General features: G+C 35.1%; 1 protein-coding gene across 3 annotated transcripts in view; it reads right to left on the reverse strand.

The window, feature by feature from the left end:
• Window positions 1-16,058, reverse strand: part of TAOK3 (TAO kinase 3) — a 189,789-nt gene that overhangs the window by 76,501 nt on the left and 97,230 nt on the right. For 2 of the 3 annotated variants that reach the window (XM_032654499.1, XM_032654500.1), the window contains 2 exons: window positions 14,417-14,480; window positions 7,925-8,144 (listed from right to left, as the gene is read on the reverse strand). In XM_032654499.1, the coding sequence (XP_032510390.1) occupies window positions 7,925-8,044 (120 nt within the window). In that variant the 5' untranslated portion in view covers window positions 8,045-8,144; window positions 14,417-14,480. The remainder of the gene's footprint in view (window positions 1-7,924; window positions 8,145-14,416; window positions 14,481-16,058) is intronic. The other variant, XM_032654501.1, reaches the window with a different exon arrangement.

Here is a 16,058-nt window from a genome sequence, read left to right on the forward strand (position 1 = left end):
AATATTTCTAAAAATTTTCAGAAAAATAAATATAAGACATTAAACATTATCTAATCTTAGCCTTCTTTAATAACAGGGCTCTGCACCAGTGTCATACTCCTGATGTAAGTAAGCTACTTCAGTTCTATGATATTACTATTGTGGAATAATAAAGCAATAGCAGTGTTTCTGAAGTAAAACTGGAATTCACTCTCTGGTAAAATAAGGTCACCAATTTTAATAGAAAAATGTCTAATCAGTTTCTAAAATCAATTAAAGAAGCTCCTCAGAGCAATGTCTTCTTTCTAATTAAAAAAAAATTTAATTCCAACAATAAACAATAATGTTGATGTAAAAAGAATTCAACCCCAGAGTCTTAATTAATGCCAAAATGCAGAGAAAATGGACACATACTAAAAACATTTTTTGTACAAGCACTAAGGTAAAACTACATACTACAAAAGCAAGGTATCCACTAAGTTACAGTTTTCAAGTCGGCAGGACTCTGTAAAGGCATTTTTTAGGTATTTTATTCATTTAGAAGGTACAGACTGACTTTTTTTAAAAACAAAGATCTCTCACATTTTGCTGGCTTTTAAAATGTAACACTAAGGGACTTCCTTGGTGGTGCAGTGGTTAAGAATCCGCCTGCCAATGTAGGGGACAAAGGTTCGGTCCCTGGTCCAGGAAGATCTCACATGCCTCGGAGCAACTAAGCCCGTGAGCCAAAACTACTGAGCTCACATGGCACAACTATGGAAGACCGCATGCCCAGAGCCCATGCTCCGCAACTAGAGAAGCCACTGCAATGAGGAGTGTGCATACTGCCACGAAGAGTAGCCCCTGCTCGCCACAACTAGAGAAAGCCTGAGCACAGCAAACAAAGACCCAATGAGCCAAAAAATAAATAAATAAAATAAAAATGTAACACTAAGACTGTGCTTAGATGACAACAAGAAAGAAAAGTCGATGTAAATTCAGTAATACAATGAAGGTTAGAGTGACTGTGTCTGTAAAGAGGATATTTTGGGTATGAATCTATGTACTGTATAGCTTAAGGAGCCTGGGAAAGGTTTAGAAAATGCTCAAACAATGATGAATTTTAACTTTTAATGGGGTTTTTGAAAAACAAATCTGTACCCTTTATAGAAAGAAAAAAAAAAAGGTCCACACAAATGGAATCTGATAGTATTATCTAATTGCTTATTAAGGTTATTTATAATCAAGGCTTATTTGGAACAAGAGACATGAAAAAAGAATCACCCTAAAATAAAAATGTATTTCTTTACATTTATAGAGTTATCACTTAGAACTTGATAAGTATACTTGCTTATAGAACCTATATACTGGGCAGAGATTTGAAATTTGAAAACATTTCCATTTATATATAGATGTGAAATTTTAAATCCATTTTATACTAGTTAAAATTCAGAACTGCAACAGAAACTTAAAAACAAATCAATATTTTAGTATAAAGGAAACTATCAATGGGGTTTCAGCTTTCCAATGCATCATACTGTATTATGAATGATTACAACTTCTAAACATTTCAAGTTTTATTCTTGAAACTTACATTCATACTTAACACTTCCAATAGTCTCAGAGGTCTCAGTAACCTTAAGCAAGATCACTGATTCACCATGTTCTTGGATTGGAAGAATCAACATTGTGAAAATGACTATACTACCCAAAGCATTCTATGGATTCAATGCAATCCCTATCAAACTACCAATGGCATTTTTCACAGAACTAGAACAAAAAATTTCATAATTTGTATGGAAACACAAAAGACCCCCAATAGCCAAAGCAATCTTGAGAAAGAAAAACGGAACTGGAGGAATCAGGCTCCCTGACTTCAGACTATACTACAAAGCTACAGTCATCAAGACAGTATGGTACTGGCACAAAAACAGAAATATAGATCAATGGAACAGGATAGAAAGCCCAGAGATAAACCCACACACATATGGTCACCTTATTTTTTATTTTTTTTGTGGTACACAGGCCTCTCATTGTTGTGGCCTCTCTCATTGCGGAGCACAGGCTCCGGATGCGCAGGCTCAGCAGCCATGGCTCACGGGCCTAGCCGCTCTGCGGCATGTGGGATCTTCCCAGTCCGGGGCACGAACCTGTGTCCCCTGCATCGGCAGGCAGACTCAACCACTGCGCCAAGGGAAGCCCTGGTCACCTTATTTTTGATAAAGGAGGCAAGAATATACAATGGAGAGAAGACAGCCTCTTCAATAAGTGGTGCTGGGAAAACTGGACAGCTACATGTAAAAGAATGAAAAGAATGAAATTAGAACACTCCCTAACACCATACACAAAAATAAACTCAAAATGGATTAAAGACCTTAATGTGGCCAGACATTATCAAACTCTTAGAGGAAAACATAGGCAGAAAACTCCATGACATAAATCACAGCAGGATACTTTTTGACCCACCTCCTAGAGAAATGGAAATAAAAACAAAAATAAACAAATGGGACCTAATGAAACTCAAAAGCTTTTGCACAGCAAAGGAAACCATAAACAAGATGAAAAGATGGGAGAAAATATTTGCAAATTAAGCAACTGACAAAGGATTAATCTCCAAAATTTACAAGCAGCTCATGTAGCTCAATATCAAAAAAGCAAACAACCCAATCCAAAAATGGGCAGAAGACCTAAACAGACATTTCTCCAAAGAAGATATACAGATTGCTAACAAACACATGAAAGAATGCTCAACATCTTTGATCATTAGAGAAATGCAAATCAAAAGTACAATGAGATATCATTTCACACTGGTCAGAATGGCCATCATCAAAAAATCTACAATAAATGCTGGAGAGGGTGTGGAGAAAAGGGAACCCTCTTGCACTGTTGGTGGGAATGTAAATTGATACAGCCACTATGGAGAACAGTATGCAGGCTCCTTAAAAAACTAAAAATAGAACTACCATATGACCCAGCAATCCCACTACTGGGCATATACCTTGAGAAAACCATAATTCGAAAAGAGTCATGTACCACAATGTTCATTGCAGCTCTATTTACAGTAGCCAGGACGTGGAAGCAACCTAAGTGTCCACCGAAAGATCAAACGATAAAGAAGATGTGGCACATATACACAATGGAATATCACTCAGCCATAAAAAGAAACGAAATTGAGTTATTTGTAGTGAGGTGGATGGACCTAGAGTCTGTCATACAGAATGAAGTAAGTCAGAAAAAGAAAAACAAATACCGTACGTTAACACATATATATGGAATAAAAAAAAAAAGGTCACGAAGAACCTAGGGGCAGGACAGCAATAAAGACGCAGACCTACTAGAGAATGGACTTGAGGACATGGGGAGGGGGAAGGGTAAGCTGGGACGAAGTGAGAGAGCGGCATGGACATATATACACTACCAAATGTAAAAAAACTAACACCTAGTGGGAAGCAGCCGCATAGCACAGGGAGATCAGCTTGGTGCTTTGTGACCACCTAGAGGGGTGGGATAGGGAGGGTGGGAGGGAGGGAGATGCAAGAGGGAAGAGATATGGGGATATATGTATATGTATAGCTGATTCACTTTGTTATAAAGCAGAAACTAACACACCATTGTAAAGCAATTACACTCCAATAAAGATGTTAAAAAATACATAAATAAATGGGAAAAAAAAGTAAAATAAAGCACAGGGAGCCCAGCTCTGTGCTCTGTGACGACCTAGATGGGTGGGATGGGGGGGGTGGTGGAGGTGGGAGGGAGGTCCAAGAGGGAGGGCATATAGGTATACATACAGCTGATTCACTTCATTGTATAGCAGAAACTAACACAACGTTGTGAAGCAATTATACTCCAATAAAAAAAAAATCACTGATTCAAAATATATTTATTGAGAACTTACTACATATGTTTCTGATATTTTTATAACCATTTCCAGCTACATTTAGATATTGTCAACTCTTTACTAGTTTATGGAGAAATACAAAAATTAAACATAAGCTTTTCCTTTTGCCCTATTTATTAAGCCTCAACTAAAACTAAAAGGTATTTATACCCAGAAGAACAAAACTAAATTATTTGCTTTAGGCGGATTATGGATGACATGCTGAGTTCAACAAGGCAACACTAGAACCCTAGAAACTTTATAGTTGTCTTTTAAGTGAATACAAAAATGAACACGCTCAGTCCTTTTTATCTTCCTTTAATAGAGTTTCTTACTATTTCAGTTTTACTCATGTTATTTATTTATTTATTTATTTATTTTTACAGTACACGGGCCTCTCACTGTTGTGGCCTCTCCCGTTGTGCAGCACAGGCTCTGGACACGCAGGCTCAGCGGCCATGGCTCACGGGCCCAGCCGCTCCGTGGCATGTGGGATCTTCCTGGACTGGGACACGAACCCGTGTCCCCTGCATCGGCAGGCGGACTCTCAACCACTGCACCACCAGGGAAGCCCATACTCATGCTAATTTCTGAATTACTTATGTAAATCCATATACACAGAGATATTTCATCAATAGTTTCAATTTTCTCTGAATATAATATATATTCTCAACTGATTGATTCTACAAGAGTCGTGCCAGCGTACAATTCACTTTTAATATATTTCCTGGCATTGTTCTGTGTAAAAGCTGTAAACTACAAAAAGTCTAACCGAATTATAGTGTTGAGGTATAAAAATGTTGGTTGCTAGACTCTGGTCTTTACAGCTTGCTAATATGATTCTGACTCATGAAAAGTACTAATTAGCAGTTCCAAATTCTCAGAGTTCTTCATAATTCAAATACTTACCAGGCACTCAAAATCTGTCAGGTACTGGGCTAAATGCTAGGGATAGAATTGTAAGTATGTCTAGTGCCTATCTCTCTTCTAGTAGTATAGACAGCAAAAATGAAATCATAATTAATATAAAATTGCAACTGTGATATGTGTTACAAAGAAGGGTATGTGTTACTTTGGGAACCAAAATATGGGGGATGTGATTAGGCAGGTCAGGCAAGGCTCCCCTGAATAAATGAGCCCTCAGCTGAGAGATAAAGGATAAAGTGGAGTTAAGAAGATGAAGATGGCAGGGGAAAACATTCCAGAGAGAACAGTTTATGCAAAGATCCTATGATGGATGATTAAAAGAAAACTTTTATATAATAACTAGAGCAATGAGAATAAGGGGGAATACAGTTCAGGTATAGAGGGATCACCTCATGAAGGACCTTATAGGCTGCCTACAGTAGGGAAGTTGAACTTAGCCTAAGAACAGAGGAGGAGACCCCCTGAAGGCTTTACAGAGAAAAGGTGATGTGATCATATTTACGTGTTTCCGCTCTCCACCAACCCTCAAGCTCACTGTGGTGTGGACAAAAGACTGGAGACAGACCAGAATGGATGCACAGAGATCGGTTTGGAGGTTATTGCAGTTGTCCAAGTAAGAGATGGTAGTCTTCTTGGTTATAATGGTATGAGTGAGAAGAGGAAGAATCTGTCAACAGGGAGGAGCAACATGGGTCATATTACTGTGGCCCGTGAGAAAATCCATTTTTAAGGTGCTACCTATGTGACCACTGTAGATAAAAGGTTAAGGCTTTTTAAAGTTTTATAGTAAAGTATCAGTTAATTCCCCTTTAAGCTGCTTTTAAAGTGCCTTACGGGTTTATAAGGGCCTGTACTCTACACTTTTGTATACAGGCAATATATAGTTAATGATTACATTTCAGTATCAAAGCCACCCAGGTATCTTTGTGATTTCCCTAGTCTATCATTATCAACAAATGACACATATTCACATGATGCTAGTCAGAATAGCTTGCAATTTAAAACTTAAGAGTTGTTTATTTCTGGATTTTTCCATTTAATATTTTTGGACTGAGGTTGACCGCAGATAACTAAAACCATGGAAAGCGAAACTGTGGATAAGGGAGAACTACCATACTCTAGCTAACCAGACAGGACTTAGTCCCAAAAGCACTGGGTCTTCTACAGCAATGTAGGTCTCACTTTATCCCTAGCACAAAAGGCATGTTAGTAAGTTTCGAAGCATATTTGGTTTATTGTATTTATTCTAAAAGAGAACTGTGAGAGTGGTCTGGCTGATTTTTAAAATAGAAGAGTCAAACAGAGATTGCAACTACTCTCTGACTCTGGCCAAGAGAGATTCTGAGATGATGAATTAGTTACACAGTAATAGAATGAAAGTAATAAAAGATGATTGACTGAAGAAAATATCTCTAAGCAAAACAAACAGGTCACAACCAAATATATACAGAATATATCTATTGTTAAAAAGTTCAAAACCGGCAAAACCAAATTATATTATTAGGGGTAGAGAAGTAAGTGGGTACATATAAAGAAATATAAGAAAGTCATCATCATAAAATTCAGCATAGTGGATTCTTCTAACAAAAAAGGGGCTTCTGGGGTGCTGGCAATATTCTATTTCTTGGCCTGGCTGGTGGTTATAAAGGGATTTATGTTTTAATTGTTCTTTAAATTATATATTAAAATATATGTGTGAATGTATTATACACACTTCTGTATATATGATATATTTGTAATTTAAAAAATCCTTTTAAAAAAATGTGTCTCAGTGAATGAGAAAGATAGGACTTTGGGCCGTAAATGCTACTCTAAGACCAAAGACTAATATGAGGATATTAACTAGAAAATTAGCATCCACTTCAGCAATGGAAGGTCACTTAATGATAAAATGTACTTGAGTGGGAGCCAAGTATTAGATGGGGGTGAGGGAGGAGAAGTGGTGGTAGTGCTGAGTATAGACATGAAGGGACGAAAGAGCATTCTGAGAAAACTCAGGCTGAAGATTTGGCTAGAAACAAAAGGATGAGTTCAAAATGCAATTAATAAAATCTCATTTGGAAGGACAACTAAAGATAAGCCCTATCCAGATGGAAGGACATAAAGGACCACTTAAAAAGAAAAGTCAAATACTGTTTGATTAAGAAAGAAATTATTTACTAACAGGTTTGGAGGAGAAATAGGTAATATTACTTAAATATTACTTGCTTTAATGAACTAGTACTCTTAAGGAAGTATGTGTTAATTTGAGGTTGCAAACTTCTAAGTTATTGAAATAAAGAACTATATTTTATGCAATGAATTTCAGGTGAATGACTTATGTTAACATTTCAGTCATTTCTCACTTTTGTCATCAGAAGATAATCACAGTCTTGGAATTCAAACTGACTCAATGGGGTTAAGCCTTATATCCCTTAACCTGAGATACTGACTTAACACGATTGTTACTAAAAATCTGTCAGTCTATCTGTCTGCGTAGATGTCCACTTGTCCATCCACCCATCCATCCATCATTTACTGAGTTCCTACTATTCAGACATTATACTAGCTATTGGGGATATAGCAATGAACAAGTAGATATAATTCCTGTCCTTATGGAGCTTATTATTTAGTGAGAGAGACATACATGAATCAAAAAATCTCACACATAAGTATTCAATTATAACTGTGACAAATGCAACAAAGTACAAGCATAGGGTGTTATGAGACCATAAAGAAAGTCTTAATTTAGTGCTGGAGGGTTGAACTGGAATGGCTATCACATGGATTTAACACTTAAACTGATACCTGTAGGGTAAACAAGAGTTAGACAGGAATGGGGAAAACATGTACAGTTTTCTAGGCAGGAGGAATAGCATATATAAAGGCCCTGAGGCAGAAAAGAGTTTGGCATGTAAGGGAAATGAACAGGGTTCAAACTCAAGCTTATAACTTTTTTGCACTACTTTGACAGCAGAGTCATTTGATATGGATACCATTGACTTGAATGATGCCTAGAATTCTAAGACTGGCTCTTCAGCAATGACTATTTGCCTCTACTGTAGACATCATTTAATTTGTAGAATAAACATTAAAACCAAGTACATTTTACAAGTAATAGTTAGAATGTACAGAATTTAAACTTTCATAATTTGATCTAAACAATTTTTAATTACTTACAAAATAAACTGCTCCAAAACTTCCATGTCCAATTTCATGTAAACCAATAAAAAGTTCTTCAGGATCATCTTTGTAGAACAGATCAGCAATCTCTGGGTCCCTTGGCACCCCTTTCCGCATGATGACCAGTATGTGCAAGCACTTTGCTTTTGATATCCCAGTCAGCTTTCTCTCTCATTGACAAATATTTGGGGTGTGTGTGTGTGTAAAATTTCAGTACCTGTAGAAAAATAAGGTTTAACATTAACTTATTATACATTTTGTTTGGTAGCAATTACAGATTCACATTATCCATAAAAAGCATCTTGGTCTTAGAAATTCAAAATAAAAAGACAAGTAATCCAAAAGAAAAATGGGCAAAGGATCTGAATAGATATTACTCCAAAGATATAGAAATGTCCACTAACACATGAAAAGATGCTCCACACCATTAGTCTTTAGACAAATAAAATTAAAAACACATGAGATACCATATTCATACCCACTAGGATGGCTATTATCAAAAAGTCAAATAATAAGTATGGGTAAGGATGTGGGGAAATTCAGACCCTCCAACACTGCTGGTGGAAATGTAAAATGGTACAGCCATTTTGGGAGACAGATTGGGAGTTCATCAAAAACTTAAACAGAGTTACAAGTTGACCCAGAAATTCCCACTCGTCGGTATATACCCAAGAGAAATAAAAGCACACGTCCACACAAAAACTTGGATGTTGGTAGCTGCATTATTCAGCAACAACCCAAATGTCCATTTGGTGAATGAATAAACAAAATATGGTATATCCATACCATGGAACATTATTCAGGGTTTAAAAGGAATGAACTACTGATACACACCACAACACAGGCAAAATATTAAGCTAAGTGAAGGAAGCCAGTCACAAAAGACTACATACTGTATGATTCCATTTATATAATACATCCAGCATAAGTAAATTTATAGAGACTAGCGGGTGAAGGAGAGTTGGGGGTGATAGCTAAAGGGTATGGGCTTTCGTTTTAGTGTGGTGAAATGTCCTAGAATTCATTGTGGTGATGGTTGTACAATTGTTCATCTACTAAAAACTCTTTAGTTGTACTCTTTAAATGGGTGAATTGTATGGTACGAAAATTATATCTGAAACACAAATCAAAACTACAATGAGATATCACCTCAAGCCAGTCAAAATGGCTATCATCAAAAAATCCACAAACAATAAATGCTGGAGAAGGTGTGGAGAGAAGGGAACCCTCCTACACCATTGGTGGGAATGTAAATTGGTACAGCCACTACAGAGAACAGTATGGAGGTTCCTTAAAAAACTAAAAACAGAGCTACCATATGATCCTGTAATCCCACTCCTGGGCATATATCCAGAGAAAAACATGGTCCAAAAGGATACACGCACCCCAATGTTCACTGTAGCACTGTTTACAACAGCCAAGGCATGGAAGCAACTTAAATGTCCATTGACAGAGGAATGGATAAAGAAGATGTGGCACATATATACAATGGAATATTACTCAGCCATTAAAAAGAATGAAATAATGCCATTTGCAGCAACATGGACAGACCTAGAGATTGTCATACTGAGTGAAGTAAGTCAGAGAAAGAGCAAGTAGAATCTAAAAATAAATGATACAAATAAACTTACATACAAAACACAAACAGACTCACGAGAGACTTAGAGAATGAACTTATGGTTACCAGGGGGGAATGGTTGGGGGAAGGGACAGTTAGGGAGTTTGGGATTGACATGTACACACAGCTATACTTAAAACGGATAACCAGTAAGGACCTACTGTACAGCACAGGGAACTCTGCTCAATATTATGTAACAACCTAAAAGGGAAAAGAATTTGAAAAAGAATAGAAACAAGTATATGTATAACTGAATCACTCTGCTGTACATCTGAAACTATCACAGCATCGTTAATCAACTATACTCCAATATAAAATTAAAAGTTAAAAAAAAATAAAACGGAGAGGGGTAATAACCATGACTTTTGTCCTAGCTAATTGAAAACAAATGGGAATTAAAGATAAGAAAATTAAAATATCAACAACAGATTTCTGAGGAGAAGAAAAGAAAAAGAACAGGTAAATTATCAGTTACACAGGGGGAAAAAGCCTCAAAAGACGAAATTTCCAAAAGGGGACTAAAGAAACATAAAGGTGATTATTCTGACTTGATCCACCCATTAATGGGTTAATCAAACAGTCTACAAGACTGCAAGATGAAGTATATATTCTTCCTGACCAATAGTTATACAGACACTTTCTCTAGTTAATGACAACTGCAACAGGCAACTGGAAAATGTCACTTAGCCAGCATGCTGGATCTTCCTTTACTTTCACGGTGAAAGCTTTGTCTATATAGAAGACTACATATTTTATCCCAGATACCTGACTGACAATAGAGGTAAGACATGCAATGTGCTTTGGAGTATGTAGCTGCCTAACTAATTTTTCTTTTTCTTTTTTTTTTTTTTTTGGTTGGTACTATGTAGATTTGGAGAGGACAGTTTGGTGAGAAAAACATTGGTGTTAAAATATATTACGATTCAGCTGCTACCTTTTTTATGAAAAAATAATTCTGCTTTTGAAGTATTTTCCTTTAGGTGTGATCTGTTGTACCTATAGCATCATTAGTGGTATTTAAAAGTTTCTATACCTGACAGTTTACTTAGACAAATGCAAAGAACAATGAACAATGATTTCTAAGGAGCTAATAACTAGTCATTTAAATCACAAATTAGCTTAATTTTAGTTTACAGTAATCTAAATTTTGGAAAAATTTATTTATTTGTATATTACAATGACATTTCTTAGCATAAATATGCTTATTTTCAGAAGCTTATAAGGATGCAATAGACATAATTCTGTTTAATATACATAACTGTGGATAGACTTAACATTGATTAAGTGCTACCTTTTAGAATTTGGATTTTTGTTTTCACTCTCCCTCTCAAGATAACTTTGAGATAGATATGTGTGAGAAATACACAGTAGATGGCAAAACAGAATGCTAGGATGTGAAGGGAAAGTTGACAAAAGTATAATTGATTCAGATATTTTTGTTGAACAAGTAAAACCAAAGATTTTTTCCCCCCAACATCACAAATTAATTGTATTTCTTTTTGATTTCCTTGGAGACACATGTAGAATAAAATGTAATTTAAAATAAACAAGAAAATTATATCTCAATAAATCTGTTTCAAAAGCAGTTTGGTCTGATTAATACTGAAATAGTAACAGCTAACATTTATTAAGCACTACTATGTGTCAGGCAAGACTAAATTCCTTTATAAGCCAAGGAAAATCACAATAATTTTTTTTTTTTTTTTTTTTTTTTTTTTCGCGGTACGCGGGCCTCTCACTGTTGCGGAGCACAGGCTCCGGACGCGCAGGCTCAGCCGCTCCGCGGTATGTGGGATCCTCCCAGACCGGGGCACGAACCCGTGTCCCCAGCATCGGCAGGCAGACTCTCAACCACTGTGCCACCAGGGAAGCCCCACAATAATTCTTTTATACCATACTAAGAAATTTGGAGTTTATCTTGAGGGTAATGGGTAGCCATTGAAGGTTTTAAACAGGAAAAAGGATTCCCCCACAACACTGCATCTGTAATCATGAGTAGTCATCCTGCCAAGCCATGAATGCCAATAATCAAGCATAAAGTCAGTATACCAATACTATTGAAAAAATAACTTAAATTTAGTTACTTGTTAGGCAACTAAGTACATAAAGCTCAAAAGTACTATTGCCTTCACTGCTTAGAGAATAGAAAAGAGAAAACGGATTAAATCAAAGACATGCCTTTTCAGACCATGCCAAAAAAAAAAAAAAAAGCAAATTACAAAATTTCCGTTAGGAAAAACAAAAAGATCTATGAACCAAATTTATGAGAACTAAAATCTTTTCAATCACCAAGATGTATTTTAAACTTGAATATTTTGGCTTCAATGTGATTAAAGCTAAGTACTATGGATAACCATTTGGGAACACACACAGACTACTAAGTCATACTATAGACTAAAGTGATTTTTCGAAAGAAATAAATATTAAAATTATATTTAAAATAAAATAATATTGAAATAATTTTAAAAATTAGATCATAAAAACTTCTAAAATAATTTGCAGATAAGTATTTAGTTATTGAGCAAGATATCTGAGGCAAAAACCATAAACTAAAATCAGTAAGCTTGATAATACACAACATATTTATCTTAAAAAATATAATGAATGGATTTCTGCTTCCAGCCAAGATGGAGTAACAGGACTGGATTTGTTATCTACCAGAAACAAATAAAACACTGGAAAAACATGAAATTATGGTATTTTAACACAATGGATATCAGGCAGAGAAGGACAGTGATCCCAGAGGAACAGCAAACAAGGAGGGCTAAAACTGTCCCAATTTAATGTCCTGGGAGAGTTTCCAGGCCATGGCACAGAAAGTAGGGGGTGGGGAAACCCAATTAGAGCCTGGGGCACTCCAGAGATGAGGGTCCAGGGTGACCAAAATGGCTAGAGTTCTCAGGGCACAGTACTAAATAGAAGAGAACAGCACAGAAAGAAGATATGGAGATAAGCAGAGAGTTCCCATCAAGTCTTCAGCTGACTACTGATCTATGCATGCAAGTGAGAAAACTACGCCAGACCAGGCAGGGTGGAAGAAAACCCTATTTGAAAGAATTAAAGAAAACAGTACCTAGGGCTCATGAAGAGCTGTAAATAGTGCCTGTTACCATTAGCCTGAATAGGAAATCTCATAATTCATGGGGAATTGTTTAGAGTACTTACAAGAGTCTAATCTTAGTAGCAGGAAATTACCATAGACTAAGTGCTGTTCTGGATGCCTAACAAAATTTAAAAGCAGGATCTTTATGGATTAAATTATTCCATGTAGCTTAACAAAGCTCACAAATATTTAAAGGAATTAAAAAAAAATCTAATATCCAAAAAGGTAAAATTCACAATGTCTAAAAAAAAAAAATCACCAAGCATCCCAAGAAACAGGAAAATATGACACATAATGATGAGAAAAATCAATTGAAACCAATTCAGGACTGATATAGATGATAGTTGCTAGATTAGCAGACAAGAGTATTAAAACATTTATTACAACTGTATTCCATATATTTAAAAAGTTAGGAAATATCAAACACATAGAGATAGTCAAGATATAAAGAGACACAAACTGAACCTCTAGAGGTGAAAGCTACAATGTCCGAGATGAAAAATACACTGCATGGGATGAATAGCAGATGAGATTTCTGAAAAAAAGGTTTATGAACTTGAAGATATGACAGTAGAAACTATCCAAAATGAAACATACAGAGAAAAAAAATAACAAAATAATAAACAACCAAAAAAAAGAGCATCAGTGAGTTGTGGAACAATTTCAAATGGACTAGTATATATCTAATTGGAGTCCCTGAAGAGAAGAGAGAGATGTTGAGGCAGAGAAAATATTTGGAGAAATAATAGTGGAAAAAACTTACAATTCTGATGAAAATTGTAAACCACAGATCCAAGAAGGTCAATGGGGCTCAAGAACAAGAATGAGGATAAGAAAAATGGGGAAAATTACACCAAACATATCATAATAAATTGCTCAAAACGTGATAAAGCAAAAATCATGAAAGCAGCCAGAGACAGAAAACACATTATGTATAGACATTATGTAAGGACAACAATGACAGCAGATTCTTCACTGGAGATAACACCAGCGAGAAGACAATCAAGCAACATTTTTAAAGTGCTAAGTTCAAACTAAAATTCTGTGTCCTGTAAAAAGGTCTTTGAAAAATGAAGGCAGAATAGAGGGTTTTAGACATAAAAAGCTGAAAGAATTCATGACCTGACCACCAGCACTATAGGAAATGCTAAAGGAAATCCTTTAGACATAAGCAAAAATCATACCAGATGGAAACAGAGCTTTACAAAACATTGAAAAAGCACTGAAAATGGTTAACTATTTGGTTAAATATTTAAGATTTCCCCCCATTATTTAAACTTCTTTAAAGTATAATTCACTGTTTAAACAAAAATAACAATATAGTGTGAGTTTATAACATGTAGAAGTAAAACGCATGAGAACACGAAGTTGGGAATGATAGAAATTGAAGCACAGTGCTGTAAAGTTATCATACTATACACAAAAAGGTATACTATCACTTGAGTATGGACAGCGGATTAATACATAAATGTGTATCCAAATATAAATACATATATGCATGCATGTGTACACATGTGTCTATATACACACTTTAAATAAAAAGACACAAGTAGGCTAAAAGCATGGAAAAAGACACAATACTAATCAAAAGAAAGCTGGGCTAGCTATATTAATATCAGATAACGTGGATTTCAATGCAAAGATATTACAAAGATTATTTCATAATGATAAAAAGATTGGATCAATTTATCAAGATAATATAACAATCCTAAATGTTTATACACCTAATAAAAAACGTTTCAAAATACATGATTAAAAACTGATTTACCTGCAAGGAGAAATAGACAAATCCACAATTGTAGTTGGAGATTTCAATATCCTTTCCTCAATAACTGATAGAAAAAATAGACAGAAAATCAGTAAGGATATAGAAGACCTGAACAACACTATCAACCAATTTGATTACTGACATTGAAATATGATTATTAACATTGATGTTTCAACCCAGAAACATCATAATACATATTCTTTTCAAGTGCACACAGAACATTTACCAAGACAGACCATATTCTGGGCCATAAAACAAGACTCAATAAATTAAAAGGACTTAAGTTATCCTAGGTATATTCTCTGAACACAATGGAGTTAAATTAGAAAATCAACAGCAGACAGATAATATGAAAAAAATCCCCAAATACTGGAAACTAAATAACACAATAAAAAGTAATCCATGGGTCAAAAAATAAACCAAAAGAGAAACTAGAAAATACTTTTATCTTAATTAAAATGAAAGCAGAAGGCGTCAAAATTCGTGGGATACCACTAAAGCAGTACTCATGTGGAAATCTATAGCAATAAACTCCTGTTTTGGAAAAGAAGGTCTCAAATCAATGACCTCAGCTTCCACTATTTTTTTAAAAACCAGGAAAAAAAGAGCAAATTAAACCCAAAGTAAGGAGAGAAAGGAAATAATAAAGATTAAAGCAGAAATCAATGAAATAGAAAAACAAAAACAAAAATCAATGAAAGCAAAGCTGGTTCTTTGATAAAAGTAATCAAATTTATAAACCTTGCCAGACTGATCAGGAAAAAAAATCAGAAGACATAATTACCAGTATCACAAACGAGAGGGATAACATCACTACAGATTCTATAGCTATCAGAAGGATAATCAGGGAGTATTATATTATGCAAATTGTACAACATTGTGTAATTATTATTCAACAACTTAGATGAAGTGGATAAATTCTCTGCAAGACACAAATCAACAAAGTTTACACCAGAAGAAACAGATAACCTCAATACCTCTGCGTCTATTAAAGTAATTGAATTTGTAATTTAAAATCTTCCCACAAAGAAAACTCCAGAATCAAATGGTTTAATTGGTGAATTCAACCAAACATCTAAGAAAGATACAATATTAATTTTACACATCTCTTTCAGAAAATGGAAAAGGAGACATACTTTCTAGGATTAATTCTATGAGGCTTGTATTACCCTGACACCAAAGCCAGACAAAAACATTACAAGAAAGAAAGCAACAGAGTAAAATTCTTGAAGACTACAGATATAAATATTCACAACAAAATTATAGCAAATATAGTTCAGTAATATATAAAATAGATAATACATCACGACTAGGTGGAATTTATTACAGGAATGCAAGGTTGGTTTAACACTCAAAAATCAGTTAAAAAAAAAAAAAGAGTCAATGTAATTCACCATATCAACAAACTGATAAAAAGTCAAATGATCATCTCTAAAGATGCAGAAAAAGCATATGACAAAATCCGAAATTCATTCCTGATAAAAACCCTTGAGCCAACTAGGAATATCAGGTAACATCCCCAACCTAATACAGGAAATCTATGAAACATTTACAGCCAATGTCAAATATAATGGTGAAAGACCAACTGCTTTCCTCCTATGATCAGGAACAAGGCAAGGATGTCTGGTCTCAACACTTCTCT

This window comes from Phocoena sinus, chromosome 14 (assembly GCF_008692025.1).
Source record: "Phocoena sinus isolate mPhoSin1 chromosome 14, mPhoSin1.pri, whole genome shotgun sequence".
In the NCBI taxonomy this organism is placed as follows: Eukaryota; Metazoa; Chordata; class Mammalia; order Artiodactyla; family Phocoenidae; genus Phocoena; species Phocoena sinus.